Source organism: Xiphophorus maculatus, chromosome 2 (assembly GCF_002775205.1).
Source record: "Xiphophorus maculatus strain JP 163 A chromosome 2, X_maculatus-5.0-male, whole genome shotgun sequence".
NCBI classification, from domain to species: Eukaryota; Metazoa; Chordata; class Actinopteri; order Cyprinodontiformes; family Poeciliidae; genus Xiphophorus; species Xiphophorus maculatus.
Genome location: NC_036444.1, coordinates 28476358 through 28496132, shown reverse-complemented (window position 1 = coordinate 28496132; position 19775 = coordinate 28476358). Strand labels below are relative to the sequence as shown.

General features: G+C 42.3%; 1 protein-coding gene across 3 annotated transcripts in view; it reads left to right on the top strand.

Moving 5' to 3' along the window:
* LOC102236679 (fibulin-1-like) overlaps nucleotides 1-19775 on the top strand; it is a 43493-nt gene that overhangs the window by 8005 nt on the left and 15713 nt on the right. Inside the window, exons 2-15 of one of the 3 annotated variants that reach the window (XM_023326115.1) lie at nucleotides 1265-1373; nucleotides 3205-3355; nucleotides 5720-5879; nucleotides 7662-7715; nucleotides 7807-7893; nucleotides 8006-8143; nucleotides 8257-8394; nucleotides 9325-9468; nucleotides 9552-9677; nucleotides 9762-9887; nucleotides 10503-10622; nucleotides 10736-10867; nucleotides 10975-11098; nucleotides 18369-18514. In XM_023326115.1, coding sequence (XP_023181883.1) covers nucleotides 1265-1373; nucleotides 3205-3355; nucleotides 5720-5879; nucleotides 7662-7715; nucleotides 7807-7893; nucleotides 8006-8143; nucleotides 8257-8394; nucleotides 9325-9468; nucleotides 9552-9677; nucleotides 9762-9887; nucleotides 10503-10622; nucleotides 10736-10867; nucleotides 10975-11098; nucleotides 18369-18514 — 1755 coding nt within the window. Of the gene's footprint in view, nucleotides 1-1264; nucleotides 1374-3204; nucleotides 3356-5719; nucleotides 5880-7661; nucleotides 7716-7806; nucleotides 7894-8005; nucleotides 8144-8256; nucleotides 8395-9324; nucleotides 9469-9551; nucleotides 9678-9761; nucleotides 9888-10502; nucleotides 10623-10735; nucleotides 10868-10974; nucleotides 11099-11876; nucleotides 12682-18368; nucleotides 18515-19775 lie in introns of those variants that run through there. The other 2 variants (XM_005810219.3, XM_023326135.1) reach the window with 2 other exon arrangements.

Here is a 19775-nt window from a genome sequence, read left to right as displayed (position 1 = left end):
CTGAAGCACAAAAACAAGAGGTTGCTAACTTTCTTGAGTCAGTGAGTCTATATGTCCTTTAGATTTTAACATGATATTGAGAGGAGCTTAAGGGACTACAGTAGGCTTGCAGGGGTTAGGTTCACCCAAACCCTTTACATCAACACTTAATTTCAACGTATCAGTGGTGTAAAGTATGCTAGTACTAGACTCCGAACTAATGGAAATGTGTTCTTGGAGTGGCAAATCATGCTTCACTGTCTGGAAAGCCGATGGACAAGTCTTAGTTTGGCGATTGCCAACCAAACAGCGCTTTTACCCGACGGCATTGTGTGGGTCTGTTTTTTCAGGAATGGGATTTTAGGTGTAGCAACATAAACTCTTTTATTTTCCCCAATATATTTTATTGAATTTTCTATTTTAGGACACAACAAACCTACAAACAACAAACTTAACATTGTAAACATGTACATTACATGTACACACTTACATTCACTCACGTACTCACCATTCGAACCTGCATTTGTTTAGTTCCAAAAGCAAAATAAACTCTTAAAGCCTCAGTATGCCAATACATTTTGGACAATGACATGCTCCCAACTCTGTAGGAACTGTTTTGGAACGAGACTTTAACTTTCTGCTTGGCCTGGTTCCGTCTTACTCAAATTCTGTCCTGCAAAATTAATACCAGCTGTTCTCTTCGCTTCAACTACATTTTTCTTTAGTTTGCTCCGAGCGCTCTGACAGAAAAAGGGCAACAAATATTCAGCGTTATGGCTCCTACATCATCTCCAGTCTGAACTCAAAATATCGGATCTTATTTCTGAGTTCTAACCTCAGTCCATCCCATCCAACATCAGCGTCTGATCTTGTGAATGCCCTTCTGAAAGAATGACCAGAAATTTCCACAAAGAAAAAGCCAATGTTATATTAAAGTATGTTGAGCATCCCGAACCCAGTGTCCCCACCTGGTAGACATAAAGTTCCTGCCTTTGTGTGGAAAATTTGACAACTCTTCTGCATTAATTATGTCACGTCTTTCCTAAAATTTGATTATTAAAGTGCTACATAGTTTCAAGCTACCTACCACAAGGTCCTCACAAAGCGTCTTTCATAATTTGTAAGGTGCCGCACAGTGTGTTAGTCATTCACACTTCACTTCTTCGGAAAGCTTTAGCTGAACCCGTTCCAGCCAAACTACTACCAAAAAGGTGGATTTCACAGTTTTCCACACTTTGGTAATCATATTTTGTTTGGTAAGCAAATTATTTTGTTGTTTTCACAGGAGAAAAGCACACCGCAGTAGACGACTGCTGCAAAAACGGCCAGAAGCACGCGAACGATAACAATGACTGTGCATCCCTCCGCCTCATTTCCTCTTCAGTGACTTGCAGGTAAGGAGGGGCTCATTTGATCCCAGTGACTCAATTCATGTTAATCCAGTGGGGTCATGAAAACCTTCACCATTTTTGCCACAAAGTTTCACTTTCCGCCAGCACTCCCATCAGTTCCCCCTTTTGGATCTCGGCCTGTGCCGGGAAATTTCTCTCGCTCCTAATTCAAAGCAACTTTACCTTACTCCCATAAATCTCCGAACACATTATTCACTTCATATGAGAGCAGGAAACACTAATAGTGATGGGATAATAGCAGGTCTCCCTGTAATCCTAGAAGGTGTTCTGCCGCAGGTCGAAGGCCCCCCAAGGGCCAGAGAGCTCTGCCCGCGCGCACGAATGGCAAATGCGTTTCGCATAGCCAGCACGACTTATCTTACATTCCTCAAAATTATAGGGCGAGTGGAAGGTCGGAAACGGGGAGGCATTAGCGGCGCAGGAGGGTGTGCCTGGAGGTGGAGATGATCGGGCTTGTGGTCACAGAAGGTTAAGACGAGGGCTTGTTTCAAACCAAATGAATACCTCGGAGGTGAAACATGATATTAAAGAAGGAAAGCAAAGGAGAAATAGTATTGGAGAAAAGGAGCGCAGGGACATTAGGAGAATAGCTGCCGGTCTCGACAATTTTTGTAGAAGCGTAGTGCGTCTTGACGTAAATTAGAAACGATACGGTTTCTTATTGGGGGGGAAAGTAGTGGCGAGCTACCGGTTCTGTTCCTCCACTGCAGCCGCTTAAAATTCAGGAAACTCAGATATCCTGATATCTCAGAAACTTTCATATCTGAGGGAACTCTCAGATATGATCTTACATGCATCCGAAAAGCATGTCAGATCACACTGGGTCACCAAGTCCCCACCGACTTCACGTGCAGAAAATGTAATATCAAACTTCTATCTGGTGTTTGTGCGCCCATCTTTTTTAGAGTTTATACTTTCCTTCTTATGAAACAGCGACGAGAAAGAGCCGGCAGGGTTTGTCTCTGTTAATTCTTCTGTGAGGCAACTCAGGTCAGCATGATGAAATCTAATCTGACTTCAAACTGTTTTTCATTGTTTGTAGAAACTCTTCAAAATATTGCTTTTGATGGTAATTACAACATCTGTATGAACTGACTGAGTTTTTGCAGTTTCCTAGGATGATGTCGCTCATGTCTTAATAGTTGCCGATTCATGCTGTTGATGCAATAGAACTGCATTTCTCGGCAACCGTTAGTCACCCAAGCGGTGGCCAGCCCTCCCTTTTCTGACAGGAATTGGCAGGTTTATTATATACGAGTGACTTTCTCTAATGATAGGATTCTTATTCGGAGTGCAGAAGTTAGTCATACGTCTTGAGCTTTTCCCGCATTTTGTCTGCGTCAAAGCGTTTTATCGAGATTTTATGTGTTAGACGAACCACATAATAGTGCGCGGGAAGTTTGTTGGCGTTCACGGGAAGCCGGCAACGTCTAAATACGGGGCGATTCTTTACAAAAAGAGGGAGAAAAACACTGGAGACAGGACATCAACCCTAAAGATAACAGTGGGACTTCACCCTTTGACCAGGTCGACGGCCTCATACACACAGCCAGTCCTACAATGTAATGAAAGTTCAGATAAAGGCATAGTCATGTGTTTGAATGGCCTAGTCAAAGTGCAGTCTTAAATTCAACAAAGTAAGGCAAGACTTGAGAACTACTTTCTGAATCTAACTTAACTAAGCTTCAACTTTATTGGGGGAAAATATGTTTTGAAACCTTTGAAACAACTGCATAAAAGCTGTATGCTCTATAAAGTTGACAGAATTGACTGTGGAAGCAAACCTCGGGGTTTCTGTGTGTGCTTCTTTTGGGGGGGGGGTTCCTTCTGGCAGGATAGCGCAGGAGCAGTGCTGCGTGTCAGTGCTGGAGGACAACATGTGCTCCACCGGCATCAACGCAGCAAAAGAACATGGAAACTGCGATTCTCTGCTTGCCAGCACCTGCGAGACCAAGACAGCAAAGGTGTGTTCGTATTGCATGTGGAACTAAATGCCTTAAGATTTACAAATTATACCTCATAATCCAGGGAATATAAATGAAACAAGAACGAGAATCTGTGGCAAGACTTGAAAACTGATGTTCACAGTCAGTTCCGATTGATCTCAAGTGTTTTTGTTTTCCAAAGAAGGATGGACAAAGAGTGTTTCTGTAGACGTAAAAAGCAGGTAGAGAAATACCCAAAAAAGGCCGTGCGTTCTGATTTTTCATCTTCGATATTAGTTGGGACTAGGTTTTGGCCTGCTACATGAAAATCCAAATAAAAATACATTGAGGTTTTCAAGTAGAATGTGACAAAGTGTGCAAAGGTTCAAGTGAACACTGGAGTTTGTTGTGTTATCTCTTGATGCTCCAGAGAAGCAAAACTGCACCTGTTTACTTCCCAGTCATATTCTTGAGAAACTACTTAGGGTGCGCTTAGTTTTTCCAAGTCTCTGAATACGCTTTTAGCTTGTGTTTACTCACCTCACAGAGCGGCCCTCTCTGACAGTTTCCCCACTCAGCTCCTTCGGACTAGCCAGCACCAATTAGCAAACATCTGGTGGAACTGAGCTCACTATAGGAGCTCCTTCTCAGGGCACCGCTGGTAAAAACGCTGTAAACGGGTTAGCAGAGGAGCCATGTTGTGATGACTTCCTGAAGGTGGAGTGTGGGAGTGAGTGGGACTTTCTTAAAGAGACAGAAGCCAGATTTCAAGGCGTTAAATTCCAAAGTCAAATTTCTTTTAAGACGTGTTTGATATTCACAGCATTTTTATTATAACAACTTACTTGATTGTGATATAAAATGTGCCAACAAAATACATGCCCCTCTAAGGCTGGAATTAGTTTTCTTTTCATTCTCTGAACATGTATTTAGCTTATTTTTGTTATAAACAGATGGCAAAAAATAGACTTTGCATTGAATGGTGTTTCTTTTTTTGTATCGTCTGCGTGTGCAAGACGAGGCATGCCGCTCCAGGGAGGATCTGAGTTTGCTGCTGTCAGATGGATTATAAATCCAGATCTGACTCCAGATCTGTTTGCAGGCTCGCAGCCAACCACTGTTTAGCTCTTCTGCATTCGCCACCGCTACACTCCAACCCCAACTTACCCATTCTGTTTTCACAACATTTCACCATCAACACATCTGGAGAGAAAAAAAAAAAGAAAAATTCCTCTAAAGTGGGGGCAAGCAGGTTTGTACGTTTACTCCTTAGATGATTGTCAGCGGAACGACTTGTCTTTGCTTGATCGCCCGCGTAGTTCAGGCTTGCACCTAAAGTGCTCCACAGGTGTTGTGGATAACAGAGGGCGATCTGGGTAATAGGTAACGCTTCCTCCCTGCACCGATGTGATGAAATATCTCAAAGTCGTGGTTTTACGCACAGTTTGTCACCTGCTTCACGCCGAGACCAGATACGGACATTTTAGTGCGACGTCAAGAATTAAGGTAATCCGAACTTGCTCCTTTTTGAAGTGAGACTTTGACGGTTTCCACCTACGTTGCATCGATGACACGCACACATAACATTGCCTGATGAATCTGTATTTCACCAACAGACAATTGGCCAACAGTACAAAGTAATAAAGATTTGGTTGATTACATCTGTGTTGTAACAATGCCACATGGCTATAAATTTTGCACGACTAGAAAGCCCTTTTTATTCTTCTTGACTTGAAACAAGTTTGTGAAAAAATGCGTTTGATAACTTAAGGGAATATTCATTGTCTACAGCCAGTTGTTGTTCTGGGGTCACTGGTGCTTATCTCTAGAGGTCATTGGGTGAGACATCAGGACAGGTTGCCAGTCCGTCACAAGGCCTTACCTAAGGGAATACTCACGACTGAGGCAAACTTAAAGTAAGCTGTTAACTTCTGGGGGTTTTTTCTGGTTGCACTCTTTTCAGAATCTCCGGTCTGAACCGATTGGAGCGATCGCTCTTCATGACAGACTGTCACAGTGATAGACTGAGAACGCATCAGCCAGAGGGGGATGATGTCATCTCATCATTGTCTTCTTGTTTTTCTTACCGACTTCCTGTCCAGGATGTTTGTCTTTCTGAAGCATGTCAGCTGGTGTATCTGTCCGTTTTGAGCTCTTCTGTCTATCTGGCCATCCGAAAGAGTTTAAACAAATTTAACCAAAGTCTAAACAGACTGTCCCCGGGTCACACTTCAACAACCTCCAGTCTATCCCTTTCTTGTTTTCATTCCTCAGCTTTCTTCTGCTGGAACATGGATTCCTGATAATCTGTTTTTTTTTTTTTTTTTGTAGAATTACAGGATTGACTTGTGAATAATTCTCTGTCTCTTTACAATGTTTATTTTTGTGTTCCGTTTTGCACAGATGTGCTGCGACTGTTGTCTTCTGGGGAAGGAAGCTCAGGACCTGAACATACCCTGCGACCACAACCTGTCAGTGGGCTACCAGTGCAGCCTGGTGTCCCGGGCCTGCTGCGTGGACGGAGCCTCAGACAACCAGACAGCAGCGCTGGGACAGTCTGAATGTAGGTAAAACTCTCGAATCATGCGGAAATGTTTTGCGTGAAGGGTGAAAACAAACTAGGAGAAGGAAAACAAAAGAAAAAAATAATCTATTCAAAATGGTCTGAGTGGTGACATTGTGCCACCTGGTGGACAAATATGTGCAATGTTTGTGCTTTTTGTGATTTCAACGTATATAGACAGGAGCTATTCAATAGTGATTTTAAGTTGCTTTTCCTTGAAGTTAACCCTTATTAATATTAGAAGACAACAATTTTAAGGGCAGAAATGCATAAAAAACGGCTTTTCTATACAAAGTGAACACTGTAAGATGAGAAATTGAGCTTTTTTGGGATTGTAACAACGACGTAAATAGTCACAAAAAAGCAATGACTGGCAAACCTTAGGTGATGAGAGCACTTGCTTTCTGAAAGAATAATTTCATGCTCGTCTCACTGGTAAATTAAAAGGATTATAAAAGCACAGATTGAAATTCTTATCCTGCTTGGTGGAATGCTAGGAAATAAATAAAAATGGAAGTGAGGAAAACTTATTTCACTGATTTGTTTTGTTTCCTAAACATATATATTCCTTACAGCGGATTTAGAAAACAGTGCTGCTGATATCAGCATAACAACATATTAAATTGTTGCATAGATGCAGATAAATAGATTTTCTTGAACCCACTGCAGAATTTAAAGACATGCATTTACAGCGTCACTTACGTAACGAAAGTAACGTGTAGAGAAATGCGTCAAAATGTGGCTAGACGAGACCGGAACCGAATTTTCAGGCTCTCATTCAATATATTATACATGGTGGCAAACTAATACTGCATGACACCACGAACACACCAGCCTCACCGTAACATCCATTACCTGTAATTGATTAGCTGCGAATTATAGTCTATGGGAAGACAGAAAATCGTGAAAAAAAGACTGTGAGGCTGGAAAAGACTCAAAGACTGCTGTGGAGGTTCATCTTCCCACAACCCAAAACGTAATGCACGACTTCCTGTTGGTCTGTCACATAAAATCCCGTTTCTTTTTAGTTTCCATAAATGAGTAAACAGTTTTGTTTTTTAGGCAAGAGCTGTTAAGTTTCTTTTCATTATGAATGTGTCAGAATGTATTGATAGAACTCATGAAAAACTGTCAAAACAAATCACAAATCACATTTGATAAGTGCTGCTTAAAATTTAACAATATCGAACATCTTTTCACATTGATCAGTCCCTCCAGGATTTCGCGTTTATTTATTTTTGCAATTCTTTTTTTTTTTTGCAATCAGAATAGCACGTTGTGTGGCACTAATTAAGAACTATTCACAATTCACATTGTGATATTTGCACTTATGTACGGGAGGTAAATGTGACAATCTGTCACTCGCCGCATTGTTCACAGACTATAACTTGACATCAAGTGAGGCCTTGGCAGCTGGGTGGTAGAAGTGGGGGATACCACTGCCTGCAGGTGGGAGGTAGCATCACTTAGACCCACTGTTTTTGACCATTTCTGCAGTAAACCCAGAAACTCATATGAACAGTTAAGCATTAGTGCCGAAAAGTGTGGACATTTCTTGATTTTGAGTGAATTGCCATGATCCCGGAAAAACTGTACTGAAGTCAAGAGGGCCACATAAGAAGCTGTTCTGGGCCGTATTTGGCCCTCACACCTCGAGTTTGACAGGTTTTGGGACAACATTTATAGTCAATATGGATCTACCGTCTCATAGCGCAGGTTAGAGGTGCCATTTGTATTTCATGAATATGAACAGGGTTTATATACTCTCTATGTGTCATGCAGTACCCAACCAGGACGGCCGCGCTGGCGTAGCAGTGGGAGTCGATCCATGCAAAGGTAAGAGGTGTCAAAACCAAACGGATGTGATTGCCTGTCGAGACGCGATCAGGCTTCGAACCAATCCTTCCTGGTCTGTATCGTTTCTCAGGGAAGTGTGACCACGTCTGTGTCGGGAATGACTCCTGCGCCTGCATGAAGGGCTATAAACTCAAACCGGACGGGAGGAGCTGTGAGGGTAAATGACCCCGTCAATTAACGTTGAAAATGAAAACGGGAGGCGATCGGCGAGCGCGCTCCTGTCAGGAAGCGGCGGCGTAAAGAGGCGCGTGTCCTCCTGGTTTTCTCAGACATCAACGAGTGCCTGCTGGGATCCAGCAACTGTCGGGGGGGAGAGCGTTGCATCAACACCGAGGGTTCGTTCCGCTGCATGAGAGAGGTCAGCTGCGGGACCGGCTACGAGCTCACCGAAAACAACGACTGCAAAGGTTCGGCTGCCTGCGTCCTCTTTGGGTTTTTTTTTCTTCTTTACTTTCCTTTTTTTTTAGCTGGTGCTCATATATGATGTGTAAGTTAGCGTTTCTGTTTTGACTGCGTCCAGACATAGATGAGTGCGAGACTGGCATCCACAACTGCGGCGAGCAGTTCACGTGTCAAAACACCCAGGGGTCGTTCCGCTGCGCCCCGAAGAACACCTGCGGCTCGGGCTTCATCCAGGACGCGCTCGGAAGCTGCATCGGTGAGATCGTCGTTTTGTGAAGGACTTTTTTTTTCTGCAGAACTTTTAGATACGATGGCGTATCGGGGCCAGAAAACAGAGAAACTGTGAGCTCAAGCTCAGAAATGTTCTAGACAAAACAAGGAAACTAATGAGCACCAAAATTCTAAAATTTGCGAGAAAATCAGAGAAATTTTGAGATTAATCTCAATAGTTGAAATGTCCAACTTTTTTTTATTTCTTCGGTGGAAATTTACTCCCTTTTTTTATATTTACAATGGCTCTGATACGCCGTTAGAGATAGAGGCCAAATGCTGCAAGGAAACCATTAAAAAAAAGCATGTTAGCAATTATAGTTGTGCAGAAAGAAGTTTTTCATGAGAATAGATAATTGACCTGCTTCAGGTGTTTCAGCTGTTTAGGGACGATGCTAAAAATGCACCGATCAGAATTTTGGTGTCGATTTCTGCTCTCTGTTTTTCTGGTTAAACTTTGGCCAGCCGATATTAATTGAAGTTGATTTTCTTTCTTATAACTGAGTAGTAAATGATTTCTATTCTTCTCTGCCTAAGTTTTCGTTATTTTTCATTGAGAGCAGAGGCGACGTCATGCCACTGTGTGTGAGATCAGTCACACAGACACTGAAACGGGCTCATCTGTAATCTTCTTCATTCAGTAACATAATCTATACTGAAGGGTGTTGTTTTCCTGTGTGACCTGGTACAGCTTACATTCAATGTTTGGTAAAAGATTAGATTTTTGAATAGTACTACAACGCCAGCAGTAAAGCACTGGATTTCAGAAGTGTCGGAAGTGATCTAGTTGAGGGAGGATTTACGTACAAAAACCTGTTAACCTCGTTAATGTTTCCGGCCGCCATTTAAGACTTCCACGATATTTGTTGAGGAAAAGTAAACGGCAGCCTTGATTTAGCATGGTCTGTGTTGCCAGATATCAACGAATGTGTCTCCCAGTCAAATCCGTGCCACCGAGGGCAGATCTGCGTGAACACGGTGGGCTCCTACGCCTGCCAGAGGAACTCTGTGAACTGCGGTCGGGGATACCACCTGAATGAAGAGGGCACGCGCTGCGTCGGTATGACAGCGAAACCGCACCTTGCTTAGGCACCGACCGAGAGTGCCTTTTGCTCCGCTGAGTTTGTGTGCGCGTCCCTGCAGATATCGACGAGTGCAAAGGAGCCGAGCAGGTCTGCTCAGGCCACTCTTGCATCAACCTGCTGGGGTCGTACCGCTGCGAGTGTGAAACCGGGTACAACTTTAACAGCATCAACCGGCTCTGTGAAGGTAAGCTCTTACCAGATCTGTAAAGAATACTTCATTTGTCTCCTTTCTTATGCTTTCTGTTATAATCTGTTTGTTTTATTTTAGATATTAATGAGTGCAGGCACTACCCTGGACGACTATGCGGTCACAAATGTGATAACACTCCTGGGTCCTACGAGTGTAGCTGCACCACTGGCTTCCAACTGGCTAGGGATGGCCGGAACTGCGATGGTGAGAAAATATTTATTGTATTAAAGTTTTGTTTTGATTGTCCATTGTTAATTCTAAAAGTGTCTTGATACAATTTACGCCTTAAGTCACAACATTGTGACACTTCAAATGCCAAAATAAGGATCCCTGACAATATGGTGGGCAATAAACACGGTGTCAACTCCCTGACGCCATGTTGTCGAAAGGGCACCAGGTGCTTTTCCACATATTCATCCTTCGCTGTGTTATTGATGGAAAAACTCAATCTCAGACTCAGCCAACCAGAGCACACTGTCCCACATTGGTGCTTTTAGAGGTAAAGTACAGGTGGAGTTTAGCCAAGTCCACCAGGGGAAAATACTTTCCCCTGGAATTTTGCTCTCAAACAAAAAGTTGGCACAAACTGTAGGTTGCATCTAATGGTTACTATGGGGACGGGGTGACCATCTCCATAATAACGGAGACAGCTATTATGGAGTGGTTTGGGGAGATGGGACTGTTTATCATGTCAAATTTGTAACCTTAGGAAAACAGGAAGTAACCACGCGTTGCTCCGATCTACTTAAGAATGAAGCAGTTACATTTATTTTATAGGAATGAAGGGTTTCGTTTAGAACCATGTTTCCTCCATTGTAGATGTGAACGAGTGTGAGAGCAACCCGTGCAGCCAGGAATGTGCCAACGTGTATGGCTCCTACCAGTGCTACTGTCGCCGTGGCTACCAGCTCAATGACATAGACGCCATGACTTGTGAAGGTAAAATGAAAGACCTTGCTCTTGCCTTCTGAATAAATGAATAAATATTAATATTTACATAAATGTTTACCCTGTTTTGACTTGTTTCGATGGGTGTTTGTTCATCCACGCAGATATTGATGAGTGCGCCCTTCCCACTGGCGGCCATATTTGCTCCTATCGCTGCCACAACACACCGGGAAGCTTCCACTGCTCCTGCCCTGCCAATGGCTATACGTTGGCAGTGAACGGGCGCAGCTGCCAGGGTAAGCAGCGCCGTCGTTTCTGGTCGTTGCTCAATTTTGTGCATTGCAGATTATATTTGCGAATGTTTTTTGTTTTAAAACCCTTTTCCCACCTTTCCCCAACCCAGACGTTGACGAATGTGTAACGGGAAGACACACATGTGCGGAAAATGAGAGCTGCTTCAACATCCTGGGCGGGTACAGGTGCCTGTCCTTTGACTGTCCCAAAAACTACAGACGTGTTGGACAGACGTGAGTATCTCAACATTGAGTCTAGAACTGCAGCTAATGGTTACTTTTGTAATTGTTTATTCTGCTAATGATCTCTGACAATTAATCGGATTTTAAGAAATTGACATTTTCTGCCGATTTTCATTTCAGCACATTAGCCTTTTTTTTGTGTACCTTAAATGAAAAAAGTTTATATTTTTGTACAGTTTTGGGTTAGTTGCTGCTCTTAATATGTTGGTCAAATATCCTTTTTTGAGTCTATCCTCCAGTTAGCGGTTAATCGATTACTTATTTAGTTGACGTTTATTTGAATTAATTGATTAACCATGATTAACCTATTAATTGTTTCAGCCCTGCAGTTTGCAATTTGATCAACTTATCACAAAGTTAATATTAGAAGGTCCTATGTGAATCACACAGGCCTCAAATTAGGCCTAAAGATGTCCTTTTGTTTGCGTTTTAAATTGAGTCCATATTCATAAGTGTAAATCATTGTCCTGCATGCTCAGTCTGCTTCATGTTGGAATGATTGTAGAATACATTTGACTGCAGCATGTTCTCTCTTGTTGAGATAGATGATGAAATGCACATTCATGTTCTTCTACCTTCTATTTTTGTCACTTTTCTAACTAAGTAGCATTGTGTTAAAACAGCAGTTTGAAGAACCTCTAGCATGTTCTCTCAGACGACACCATAACGGACATTACCCTGTTAAAATTCATGTTTTCTTCTACTGCATGCAACGCATGGTTATTAAAAATGAAACCCCTTCTCCCCTCCCTCTCCTCTCCTCTTGCAGTCGATGCGAACGCTTGCTTTGCAACGACTCTGTCGATTGCCCGATCTTGCCCCTGAGAATAACCTACTACTACCTCACGTTCCCCACCAACGTTCCCGCCTTCACCAATATCTTCCGCATGGGCGCCTCCCACACGATGCCTGGCGATGACGTCCAGGTGGCGGTCACCGCCGGCAACCAGGGGGGGTTCTTCAAGGCTGAGCGCACGCCCACCGGCGGCGTGATGTCGGTGGCAAGGCTCATCGACAAGCCGCAGGACTTCCAGCTGGACTTGGAGCTCAGGCTGCGCCGCTACGGCACGGTCTCCATTTACCTGGCTAAGATTCTGGTGTTTGTCACCCAGGAGGAGCTCAAAGTACCATACAACCCCTTGCAGGAGTAAACACAAGACTTGTTGAGGATTAAACACATTAGTTTACTATTAGAAAATGAATGTTTCACACAATATTGATGATACGATGTAGATGTATATTCTTCAAGATACAGGAAAACTCTACAATTATTGGCACTCCTAGGAACAAGGTGTGAAAGGTCTTAAATAAATTCATATTAGACTGTATCGCACAGAATATTTTGTTATTACTTGTTCATACTTGCAGCTAGGGCTGTCACAATAACACGTTTTCCAGGAACGATAAATTTTCCCAGGAGCTGTATCGTGATAAACAATAATAATTGTCGTTTTGGGGCCATTTTCAAGTGTTATGACAGTAATGGCAGAGAAACCCAAGAACACATTCTCAAAGATCAATAAACTATAATGAACATTTAACACTGGAACTGGAAGACACCTTAAATGTCCAAAATAAATGAACAGAACACCAGAAACAAAACATAAAATGAATTTATGAAGCCTCTGTAAACAAAATTGTCGCTTTTGTCATCCAGTTGACAGAAAGAAAGATTTTTTTTTTTAAAAGAGAGAAGGAGGATAAATTGCGCAAATGGAAATTATTGAGCTCGCTTTAATTTATCATGTGATTAATTGATTTATTGCTTATTGTGACAGACCTGCCTACCTGTCAAGTCTCCAGTTTTGGCCGAGAAACTAAAATATTTTACCTCTCTTTCCCGTCGTGTTCCCTTAATAGTATTTTCTCGTAAATGTCCCATTTCATATCATATGTAGTCTAAGCCCGTCCCACGCCGCTCCGACGGCGGAACATTTTCCGCATTTTCAAATCCAAAGCTTCGCAGGAATGAGGCCTACCTGGAGCAGAAGTGACGTCCGACCGTGTGTGTGTGTGTGTGTCACTGATGTAAGAAATTGATTAGAATCGTGAAAGAAGCACAAATTTGACGTTTTAAATGGTCTTTAGCATCAAATGTTAGCTTCAAGCATGAGTAGCACAGTTAGCATTGCTGAACGTAAACGTCAGTCACTGTACGGACTCTCGACAATGTAAAGTCTTTTCTCTGGGATTTCCCAGTGTAAAGACGAAATCCTAGAGAATGTTTTGGAACATACAACGTAGGGTTAAATCTTAAATGGATATTAGGTGGTTGCTACACTTGCTAACTTTCTGTAAGCCGCTGAAAATCAGAGCTTTTCCTGTTAGTGCCGTCAAATGATGACTTTAGTGGAGTTGTTAGTGGTGCCAATAATTGCAGTGTTTTTATTACTTATCAAAAGAATTATTGTTTTAATGACTAAATGTACTCAAGGCAAAGTTTTAACATTTTTGATGCAACATTAAGCTGTTGTGCTATTGCAGTAATAAGACGTTTTAGACATTTTTATGAGGTTAACCAATAAAACATGGATGACATATTACATATTAAACACTTTAAATCCAAGTTTAAAAAAAAAAAAATCACTGACTGACCAGTGACTGTGACTTGACATTATTGGAGTTTATGGAGAAATTATGTGTCTGGGAAGAATCCTATCTTAAAACTTGAGGTAAAGAAATTGGTTAAGCTGAAACTTCATCTTTCTGGATTCTGAGTGACATCTGAGTTGATGTGTTGTTGCGTTCCCGTTTTAGTCACTGCATTGTCACAGCCACAACTGTAGGTGGCGTCCTCGGTCCGGGTAAATGGTTAAACGGTAACAACCCTCAGCAGGCCCTGTGAGTGAGTGAGTGTAACTTGACGATGGTTGCATGATAAAGTCTGACATTCTGCAGCGTTTTATGGTTGCGGTGCTGGATGAACACGTTTCTATTAAAACTGAGATAGAAATAACACATGTTCAAGTCAAGTCAAGTCCTGTTCCTGATAATGGGGCATTGTGGGGCTCTTAATCAAATGCAGCGATGGGAGCCGTTAGGGTGGGAGGCCAAGTCGCAGTTGTAGACATGGAGAGCTCCTTCGTATAGTTTCACATTTCTTGTATTCCAGTGGTTTCAGCAAAGAGGAAATGCAGCTGTGCATGCAAATTCTCCAGTATTCCACTCTGGTATATTAGTTGGTTTTTTTTGTTTTTAAGATTATTTTTAAAGTGACCAGCATCTGTGTAATTTGCAAACGGAAATCCCATAAAGTGTGCATATTATATTGCTTTAGAAATAACAACATAAACAAAAAAAACCAGTCTGAATTACCTTTAATAGGTTTAACACTGTTGCTATGTGCAGCTTTATCAATGCAAACACCTTCATATTTACCACGTATAAGACCAAAGTGACCAGATTACATTCGTAAACCAGATCGGGCCTAATGTATTGCTACTCCCACACCCCTTACTGTCAGGCACCACATGTACGTCTCTCTGCAGCGGTTGTTTTCATGCACATGTTTTTGGCTTCCATCGCATTTAATGTGAAATGCAAAGGTTTCCACTGCGGCTGCAGACCCCAAAGCAGACAGATAATCCAGAAGCAGGCAAAGTAAGTGACATGCGATGGGATGCAGCGGCAAAAGAAGGAGCCTGGTGGAAGGGGGAGTCATGAGTATAAATACTCTGACATGGTGCGAGGCTGCGGCCCACAGCCTGCGGCTTTTATTAACTGTAAATTCAGATGTCCCTGGGTTCCTTCTGTCCAGAGCCGTCGGGCCCGCGAGGATGCACTTTGGTTCCTAGCAGGGATATCCTTTAAACGAGTGCCCGGCGGTGCACAGGTCCCCCCCTTTTCACCTCCTCCCCACCCGCCCAGCCTCCCCTTTGACATTGAGTTATGGGGCTCTGGGCTCTGGCCGGTGGTCTGAACAATTTGTGGTACGGCAACATCACCGCACACAAAATGAATGATGCCCTGCAGTGTTTGTGTTGGGGCGTTATCAATGTGCCGACTATAAATAATAATTACCAAAAAAACACAGGGCCCTAAGTTTGACCAGAGCACTTTTATCCAAAACGTCTGTTTTTCTTTCTGGTCTGTAGGTATTGGTTTTTTGTTTTTGTTTTTTTTTTCTCCCCTCGGCTGAGCCGCGTGAGGCGGGGGAGTGCCGACGAAGACGCGCATGTGTTCATGTGGCTGAAAGCATGTTTGTATGGATGAGTGTAACATTGATCGGCCAATGCAGACATTTTTTTTCTGTTTACCTTGAATCGCTTCCCCCTGTTTGTAAAGTGTCCACCTGCATGTTCAGTGCATTGCAAAAGCATCAGAACTTTGAACTTTTCTGCATTTTGTCACCTTGTAGCCACATATTTCAATGTATTTTATTGGAAATTTACGATATGGGTCATGCAGAAGTAAAATGATAGATGATATTTGTTGTTTTAAAAGGGCAGTATTATTTAAATTTTTTTTATTTTTTTTTTTGCTTTACATCATGTTACAATGTTATTCCATCAAAAAACATGCCTGAAGTGATGATTGGATTCTTTCATGAATGTTTGAGAAATACTTTAATCTCCCGTGGCAACCAAAAATGCCTGGTTGGACCTAGCCCCGCCCTTAAGGCACAGCTCCTCCTTGGAGTTGCAGTCTCCAAGTTTCCAAGCTTCTGCCTCACACAGCAGCTCTCTCCTCTGGCTGCTCAACTCCGCTCCTTCAGACTAGCCAGCAGCAATTAGCAAACTCCTGCTGGAACTGCAAATTTCCTGTGCACATGATATGAGCCACTTGTCATTGCAAAGCTGGTGAAAGCATTGTTCAAGGGTTAGTGATGTGGTGACATCCTGGAGGCAGAGTTTCAGAAAGAGCAGGAGTTTGTTAAAGGGACAGAAGCCCAATTTCAAGGCGTTAAATTACTAAGTCAAATTTCTTAAGTCATATTTGATATACGCAGCATTTTTTTTAATAACAACTGATTACTTGCTTGTATTATAAAATGATTCTATGTGCCTGCCTCTTTAAAGATAAAAAATAACAAAACTGCGTTGGCCATCTTCCCTCCAATAAAATCAAGTGCAACCAATTGCCTTCACAACCCAGCCACTTTGTATGTGAATCTCTGTATAGATCCAGCTGTTCTGTGAAAGAGTTTGAGGCTTGTTGGAGACTTGGTGGACAAATGGCATTGTGAAGAGCAAGGAACACAGCCGACAGGTCTGGATTGAGGTTGTGGTGAAGTTTCAGGCAGATTAAGGCGATAAAACGGTAATCCAAGCGTGGTTCACTCCAACATCTGAAAATAGAAACCATATGGCACAGCTGGAAACCAAGGCAGAGCATCGATGAGAGAAGCAGACAAGAGGGTTGAAGTTAGCTCCACTAAAAAAAAACCCCTCTTATGATTAACACACAAAAAAAATCATAGAAAGGATTTCCATTTGTTGATTTCAGAATTATGTAGTTCTGTTGTTCCGATTTAAAGCACTTGTGTCGGTTCAACTTAATTTAAGTTTTACTATTCACTGTAGCCCAATTTAATATAATTGAGCCAATCCAATGAATTTACTTTAGTTGATTAGGATGAACACAAATTTAGTTTAACTTGTTTAACAGTGGTACAATTACGCTACTTAGACAGGTCGATCCAATGAATGGAAATTAAGTTAGCCATACAAATATGCGTCATGCTGAACGGTAAGGAGCTGCAGAGACACACAGCTTCTCAACAGGACAGCCTTAGAGCAGCAAACATTTTAGATCCAAGCATATTTGTGTGGCAGAATGGTCCAGTCAAAGTCTGGACCGAATCTTTGGCTAAACCTGAAAAATGGCTCTTCACAGACAATTTCCATCCTGTCAGACAGTTTGAATTTGCGCAGAAAAAATTTGCACTACCATACAAAATACACATAAATTTTGGTGTGAAGGATAAAAAAAAAAAAAAAAAAAAGAATAAAAAAAAAAATCCTTTCCAAATATTTTTGCGTGGCGCTGTAAAGAGTGCCGCGCACAGCGGGGGTCCGTTCATGCTTTGCCGTCTTCTCATAAATCCACTCCCTACCTCAGCAGCTTTCACCTCGTCCTCCAGAGCCCCGCTCAGGCGGCGGTATTATAAACTAGTAGAACATTTTGTGGGTTTGGCCTGAACCAAAGCAAAACTTGGACCCGCCCGCTAATTGCTAATTACAAGCCCCTATAGTGCCGGCTTGACTTTCTGTCGGAGGGGCTCCTCTCCGTGCCACAGGTCCAACTGGGCTCGGCCGCTGGAGCTGCGGCGGGATGGGTCCCCCGAGGAGCACCAGAGATCCACAGCCCCGTGACTCACATGTGGCTGTGTGACCGCCCGTGCGCATTAAATTGACCCGTACATGGCAACTCTCATGTTTTTGTAACCCAATATAACCACAGACTGACATCTTTCCTCTGTGAAGGCCAACCGTGAGCGGCCTAATTTAACATCAAGGCATCGTTTTTTTCTTTTAAAACTTCCTCGCTGTTTCATAGACAAGGTGTTGATTTATGAGGGCGTTAATGCGTTCAGAGCATCTCATGAACTCCTTTTGCGGCAGACAGGAAGTGAAAAGCGATGTTCCAGGTGGCGTTGGCTTTAGAAGCCTCCAGTGTCTCCGACCTGTCACTGATTAGTCTGTGGAATAAACAAAGTCCTAAATAATAGGATGAGAGCGGCCCCAGGGGGAGAGGACGGGGAGTTGTCGAGTCATGTTGCTCACAATTTAGGAGTCTTTTAGAACATTCCCTTGCTACATAAATCCTCCTCAGGAGATTATCTGATGTGAAGCTGGGGATGCTTTGCAAATCCAAATATTTTCCCTGAGCAGGTTGTGAATCATTCTTTGTGAGCGCAGTAATTCATTTCCCACACAGCGTGACAAGGGGGCATCAGAAGAGCGTCGACGGCGGAGCGAGTCTCCATAAGTTATAAAGTCTGGCTGTAGCACGAGCTGTTGGCCATTCCTGGTTTATTATTCTTCCTAACCGCACGGATTTTGATTATTCCTAATGCTGAGGGCTAAATCCAGCACCCTTGCCGTCTTGAACAGACAGTGTTTGTGTAGCAGCCATGGAGGGAATCCCACTGAGTTCTTGATTATGTAGTGGGCAGAACTCTTCGAGCAGCTTGTAATTGTGAGCTTTAGAGAGCAAAGACATTTGACTCTGAAAACTAGAAATAGAAAGCACCTAAGAGTGAGAGGGCCTTCGGTGTTTGTGAATTTTGTCGGAGTGTGTGATTTATTCTCTCCTTTAGAACTCCGACGCTCGAACGATCTGACACGGTCCGCTGTATAAAATCCTGTCTGCCCAATGACATCGCCTGCGTTCTGGACCCCACGCTCTCCATGGCCCACACCTTCTTCTCCTTGCCCACCCTCAGAGAGTTCACAAGGTCAGAGGGTAGGTTCACGTTCACCTCTATCTTTCCTCCTTTCTCTTTTTTTTTGCAGGATCCGACAAGTAAAACAAACAGCAGAGAAGTGCAAAAACTTGAGAAAAGGTTCTGTATGTTAAACTCAGATTAGCAGTTAGCATGGATCCCTGTGCGACATGCGTCCAATGTCATCTTTTTTTATGTGACCAATCCTTGATAAAATTCATCTCAGGTCCCTGTAAAGAAAAATCAAAAGGCCCAATTCAACACACATCTGTTCTGTCCTATTCATTCTAATATAATCTATTTTAGTCCAGTTAGATTACAACACCATAGACAGTCCAGATTAACACAACTCACTACAATTAAAGATTGTCCAGCTCAATGTAATTGTACGGTGCTCTTCAAAAGCATTTGCACACATGCAGATTTTCATACTTTTGCTTTTGTCACCTTTAAACGTCACAAGATAAGATAAGGCAACTTGAGGATAGCATTTAAGCTAGCTTTAGCTTTTTAGCTAATTTTTTGAGCAAAAATTACCTACAATAAGAGACACTGTGGTAAGTGGACTCAAAAAAATGTGAAATCTGCCAATCCACAGTACATAAATAGTCTACAAGTGGAAGACTTTTCAACTGCTAATATGTCAAGAACTGACTCCAACTAATTTCACCATGTAAGCAGACTGCAGGATGCTAAAAAAGTCTCCAATATCAATAAAATGCCATCACACATCCTGCAGCAGGTTTTTATTTCTCCTGATTTGAACATTCATGGCCCTTCAATCACAAAGACACTGCACTTGTTTAACCATCAATTGAAATTTGCAAGAGAAAACCCTTGAAGGACAGATTGATGTTGGCCAGAGAGAAGGTAGTGGTCTGCAGCCTTTACAATCTAAAGACCCATTTTTGCCCTGAGTCCAGCTGAATAAAACTAATTTGGAACCACAGATGTTCCATGAACTTTTGAATTACAGCTTGTAAGTTGCAATAAATATCTTTTGTGATTTAACCCCCCCCACCCCCCCCCACTATTTTATTTTTATTTTTAGGTTTAAAAAATAAAAGAAAAAAAACATGTAACCTTTGCAAAAAATACTGGATGCATTCTTCTATTAGATGTTGATGTGGAAAATTATGTAAAAAAAACTCCCCCAACATATTCTTCCTTACATAATGATCAGAAAAATTGAAATGTTATTGGTACTTTTAGTATCATGCTTTTGTAAAAAAATACAAGTGTACATTTCCAGCACAGAGCTGGAACAAGACGTGGCTAGAA